Raw genomic sequence first — 5,614 nt, forward strand, 5'->3', positions numbered from 1 at the left:
GTCCGAATTAAGAAGTGGCCCTGAGAGGAGTAAACAGACCAAGGTTTGAGGAAATTGGCAGATTCTTTATTCTCAGGGAGATTTGGATACTGATGAGTTGCAAAATGCTATGGTTTTGGATATAATATCTGAATTTATTCAGATTTAAGTCGTCGAGATCATGCACCCCTTTCTTATTTCTCTGAAAATACTACTCGTTCGAGTAGAAAATATTATACCCAGACAGACACACATATCTCAAGACCTCGTTCGTGTCCAGGTTTCAGTTAGAATCATATATGTACAAGTACAAGTTTGTGCACACTTCTAAGAGTTCAAGACTAGACAGAATATCCAACAAAGGACACAGAAAAGAGCGTCTCGCATCATACTCTGAACAACTGAAGAACTTGAACCAAACAAGGGAAAAAACAATGACAGGTGATGACGAAGGAATATAACTATGAATCCTAACATGCAGATGATCATAGAATCGGCTACCAAGAATAGCCCGTTGGCTGGGGATGAAATTTTGACGCAATCAAACAAATATCTTCAATTCAGAACAGACATGAGCACACCAATGGAACTCAGACAGAGTAGACATGGAACCCAAAGCAGAAAGACAAGAGGACCTTTATGCCTAACCTTAATGTACAACTCCTCTACTAAACTTTCAAATGCAAATAACATGTTATGCGTGTCAGTTGTACTTCACAGTGATCTTGGATGAAGGCAAAGTACCGAAGATGGCGTCCCAGAGCGATGAGGTGATGCCGAAGCCCTTGTCCTGGATTCTGAAATGGTGGTTAAGGTGATACCGCTGCAGCGCAAGTGAAGTTTGTGAGGAATGGGTTTCATGGAACAGTAGCTATGGGCAGCTTAGTGCTGACCTTAAGTGGAATCATGTTTGTTTTACCTTGAGATGCTTTGCTGGATCTTTGGATGGCTGTCCATGGTGCAAGTAGTAGTGGGTGCAATCATACATCACATACCCCAACAGGCCACCGCCAAATAGTGCAGGAGTGGTGGATGGAGTTGCAAAGAACGCAACTATGTTCCAGAACTGAAAATAAGTAACACAAAGACCACTTCAATTAGATGGGTTATGTTCTGTGGATGCAAATTGCGACGAGCCAGCATTTCCTTTTCGTGTATTCAGGGATTTACCGGCACACACAAAATTGCTGTTCCAGCAGGAGGAAACACAAGTCTGAGTGAGTCCATCGGGTGCTTATGATGGCATCCATGAATAAGGTAATGTGCTGTGTTTGACCTGCAAAGTCGCATCAGCAAAAAACTTTGAGCAAACTTTGAGCAGAAGGAAAAATCCTATGAAACAGTACCAAGTCAAGGTTGATAAATTCTTACCAATAGGTTTTCGTCTCGATGTGGAATAGGAAGCGGTGCAAGGTATACTCAATCAATGTCCATACAAATACGCCAAATAGGGCCATCAGAACTACTTCCCGTATAGTATGACCCATCAGAATAGACTTGGCAAACAGCCAGTAGACGACAGGTAGCCATATGACTGGCACAACCCACCATTTCGTGAGTGTCAAGAACTGTACAAAGATTTTTTTGTATTATGACAGCTGAGTTTCCAAAATCCTCAATGGAACTAATATACCGGGGTGCATTAGCTAGCATTACCTCCATTACATCGTTTCTGAAAAAGCGTGGGCCTTCTTTGCTGACGATAGGTTGGTGAACCCATTCCTGGTAATGTTCCCCGAGATGGCCAACCTACATCAAAATAGAAAACACAATCTGTAAGGACAAACCCATTTTATATTAGTTAAAACTTCTGAAATCATAGTTTTACAACTACATCGTACTCTTTGAGAAGAGCAGAACATATATAGCATGTACAGTACCAAACAAAAAGTTTCACAATTGAAAACTTGAGCAGTTGAACCGATGGTCAGAAACACAGAAAGTGATGGGGAAACTTTTCAGTGGAAAAAAAGAATGGGAAATGTGCACGGCAAGGTTAAAATTACTAAGAACAGTTACTGCAACAATTATCGCAAGAGTGAATGAGCATAGGCAGAACCTGGAAAACAAGAGGCTTGCTGAGATCAACGGTGAACTCGTGCACGACCATCTTCTGTACTCTTCCCCAATCAGAGCTGCAACATAGAGTAGACATGATTCATCACATACTTGACCAGAACAATCAAGATGCGAAAACAGGATCCTAAAGCCAAGAACAAATCAACAGAAGCCTTACACTAGTTGCGTGATCACCGAAATAAATTTTGGATGACAAGCACACTACTAATAACCAACTGGCCTGAACACTGAAGAGGATGCCACAGTTGCCACCTTTCTTCAGACCATCACGATAACGTTTCTTTGCCCTGGCAATCATTCAGAAGATCACGCATTCACACAACACACGTGACCCCATGACACGCAGCAGAGGCGGACAGCCTCCACAGTCGTCCCTGCTCATCTCTATCCACAAAGACTGCTGGCACGAATTCGGCAAGGCACCAGTCCAGCGCCACAGGATTACCCTTTTCCTGTCTACACGAATCTGACCGGAACCACACCGGCAAATCAAGCAAGAAATGCAGGCACAAAATAAAATCTCCCCACTCTAGATCGAGTCCACACATCTATGCCGCGTCAAGAAGTGCCACTCCCGTCGAACTTTCATCTTCCAACATCAAGACCCACAAAATTTCCGCCCAATTTACATCTACGGAACTGAAATTCTACTGAATACTGAAACCAATAACACCAAAAACTAGCGCAACACCGAGGGGGAAACGGAGAGAAACGAGACGGATTCAGATCGCGGGGCCAAGCGGGGTGAGAGTACCTCGGAAACGTACAGCGCCAATGGCGGCCGTGGACTCACGAGAAGAGGAGGAGCCCCTGGCCGAGACGACGAGGCAAGGCGCAGCAACGGCAGGAGAGGAGAGATAGAACAGGGATCAGGAAGGAGGAGTTTCCTGCAAAACGAACGAGTGCCTCCGTGCCTGGCGGGGCTCGCGCCGTCGCTGCAGGGTGGGGCCGGCGTCTGGGTTATATGGTGGTTTTGCGATTCCGTAGTTTCTTAGGGGCGGATCTACAGTTGTTCATCCGCTAAGCCCTCTCGCTCTCTCAAATAGGGAGTGGGACCCGCCTCCCAGCTTGGCGTTGGGCTGTACCAGTGTGCTGTGGACAGTGAGAATGTGAATTGATCAGTTTAATCACGAGGATACTGAGTGTTCGAATGGTACTCCACTAAAATTACAAGAAAATAAGTGGATACCATCGTTGTCATCAGCTGTTAATCGTCAAACGCCCTTTCTAAACCTAACGCTGCCTCCATCTCCGCCACCTTCATAGGTTCGTTCTTCCTTCTTCTGGTGGCCTCACCGATGTCCGGAGGGCTGGGACACCCGATCAATGTGTGGAATTTTTAAAAATGTAGTGTTATTGGAGATTTGGTAGCCAGTCTTCTTTTGACACTCGATCAGTGGAGATAGGCATTGTCTACAATAAGTGATATTCGTCTTTTCATTCGACGACGTTATGATGTCCTTCCTGATGTCAGTGATGGTATTGGAAGATTACAATTTTCTAGTCATGGGCCTTCAGATCGTTCTTCGGCATATCGATTTTTTGAATCTTTTCTTATGATTGCAGCGACGATGATTTTCCCCAAAAAAATTATTTCGGCTGCTACGTCCTCGACAATGGTGATTCGTACTCTCGGCTCTCTAGGGATGTCGACAAGATTGTTCGGTTGCTTTTTCCTGACATATTAATGTTGGTGCTCTCATCAATGTCGATTGACTATTTTAATTGTTACGCGTGTGCATGTAACCTTGGCATTGCGATTCAAATTATAATTAGGGGAGAACCTTTCTTGGCATTTGCAAGTTTATGATTTGGTATCTGCGTACAGCTACCTTCAAAAAAAAGTACAAGACTATGTTATGGAAAAAAAAGAAGTTGAAGACCTCAAAAATTTGCTTGTAACTTTTAGATCTTATTTTGTACTAATCGCCAGAGGAAGCTCGTGTATCTCTGCTATGTACTATTTACTAATTTAAAGTACATGAGATATTGATTAAAAAGAAGTGGATGTCATGCTAAAATTACAAATGTACAATAACAAAATCTTTTTAGAAAGTTCCTGCCCGCGGTAGTGTTCGGTGGCTCCGTTTCACGTGCATCTGATTTGACCATCTGTGATCCGTTACGACGGAGGACGGCTCGGTTGTGATCACTCGGTCACTGGATCCAATCTAACTGAACATCGGTATTGCCTCGAGGGTTTGTGTTGGGACGATGCAGAAGCCAGCAGTGGTGATACTCATTTGTTTTTGGTCTCTTTCATCATGCCACGTCTAGCACGAGCGAAGGCAGATTAAAAGAGGAGAATCGGTGCATCAACGATCTTACCACAACTTTCGACGATTAGTTAATTATTTTCGAAAGCCCGAGCAAAAGCAGATACAAGGATAAGATACATGTGCTTCTTTATTTTTTAAATTCGTAAATTATATTTTATAATTTTTATGGTTCAATGCCTCCTCTGCCTGCTCCACTAGTGGAAAACAGGCCTTTTGATCCGGGTGGTTAGGGCCTTTTGTCGCGGGCGGCCAGCCGCGACAAGCAAGGCGCGATAAAAGGGTGGCCTTTTATCCCGGGTCACTTACGACCCGCGACATAAGGTCCACCACGTGGCAGCCGCGGGGCGCGCGGGGCACAGGACCTTTTGTCGCGGGCGGTATTACCACCCGCGACAAAAGGCCTTCTACGTGGCGCGCGCACAACGCTTCTGCTTTAGGGTTTGAGGGGTGCAGCACCCCTCCCCCCCCCGCCACCGACCGCCTGTTATATTTGTACGCTACTAGAAGTTGTACACATTCATTCATTATATATATATATAGATCGATCAAACAAATATTGGAAGCAGAAGTCGATTCCCCTTACACATATTCGTAGGTTCCCTACATATATACATGGAGCTCACGATCGACAAACGGTACTAACGACCGTCTATTTGGAGGTAGAACAACTATTTGGACTAAACAAGCCTTTCTTGTTTATTACTTCTCTAACCAAAAGTCCCGCCAGCTTCCTCCGCGATTCCTAGTGCGTGTTCCTTTGGTTGGAGTCCGTCCCGCATGAAGTCGACCTATATACGATAATGAGATGAGTATGACTATATCGGTCTTGATAACGAAATATTGATGATAATAAATAAAGTTGTGAATGTTATTGCTTACTTTGAATTTATTTCTGTTCTGCTTCTCGGTGGTTAACATGCGAATGGACTCGCAAACGTAGTATCCACATAGATTCGTCCCTTGTGGCTGCCGGGGGCACGCTACGAGGAGTAAATGTTAGCTTCGTTGCAAAGGTAATGTCCTTATGAACATTCTTCAAAGCTTGCCAAGCCCTGCCATGCAAAAGAATGATTGAATGAGTGGATAATTAATTGATATCTCACGAAAGATAAAGCGCGGCGATGAAGGAAATTACACTTGGAGCAACTTCGCAAGTCCCGGAACCCGTCCAGGCCTCTACTCGTGGGTCTCTTACTTCAACTACTCCCTTATCAGGTTGAATGTCTAGTAGAATCCAGATGGAAGCTGCACATGTTATGCATATACGTCAGGAATTA

At 44.3% G+C, this 5,614-nt stretch overlaps 1 protein-coding gene across 2 annotated transcripts; it reads right to left on the reverse strand.

Annotated features, from left to right (window-relative positions):
- Positions 1 to 354: 354 nt before the first annotated feature.
- LOC124680474 (dihydroceramide fatty acyl 2-hydroxylase FAH1-like) lies at positions 355 to 2,896 on the reverse strand. 2 transcript variants are annotated; one of them, XM_047215531.1, is made up of 7 exons: positions 2,813 to 2,896; positions 2,039 to 2,114; positions 1,636 to 1,728; positions 1,351 to 1,547; positions 1,150 to 1,255; positions 899 to 1,045; positions 355 to 802 (listed from the first exon to the last, which is right to left on the reverse strand). In XM_047215531.1, the coding sequence occupies exons 2-7, from the start codon at positions 2,087 to 2,089 to the stop codon at positions 683 to 685; spliced, it is 714 nt and encodes a 237-aa protein (XP_047071487.1). In that variant the 5' UTR covers positions 2,090 to 2,114; positions 2,813 to 2,896; the 3' UTR covers positions 355 to 682. The 2 variants fall into 2 exon arrangements, with proteins under 2 accessions (XP_047071487.1, XP_047071486.1); XM_047215530.1 differs by lacking the exon at positions 2,813 to 2,896 and having other exon boundaries at positions 2,039 to 2,167.
- Positions 2,897 to 5,614: the final 2,718 nt, after the last annotated feature.

This window comes from Lolium rigidum, unplaced genomic scaffold (assembly GCF_022539505.1).
Source record: "Lolium rigidum isolate FL_2022 unplaced genomic scaffold, APGP_CSIRO_Lrig_0.1 contig_17489_1, whole genome shotgun sequence".
Classification (NCBI taxonomy): domain Eukaryota; kingdom Viridiplantae; phylum Streptophyta; class Magnoliopsida; order Poales; family Poaceae; genus Lolium; species Lolium rigidum.

Bases quoted from the DNA above. Each gene is read 5' to 3' on its own strand.
- LOC124680474 (XM_047215530.1), bottom strand. From the start codon at position 2,134: ATGTCTACTCTATGTTGCAGCTCTGATTGGGGAAGAGTACAGAAGATG. The intron at 1,046-1,149 runs GTAAATCCCTGA...ACTTATTTTCAG, and splicing joins CAGCAATTTTGTGTGTGCCG to TTCTGGAACATAGTTGCGTT. The intron at 803-898 runs GTAAAACAAACA...CTTGCGCTGCAG, and splicing joins ATCCAGCAAAGCATCTCAAG to CGGTATCACCTTAACCACCA.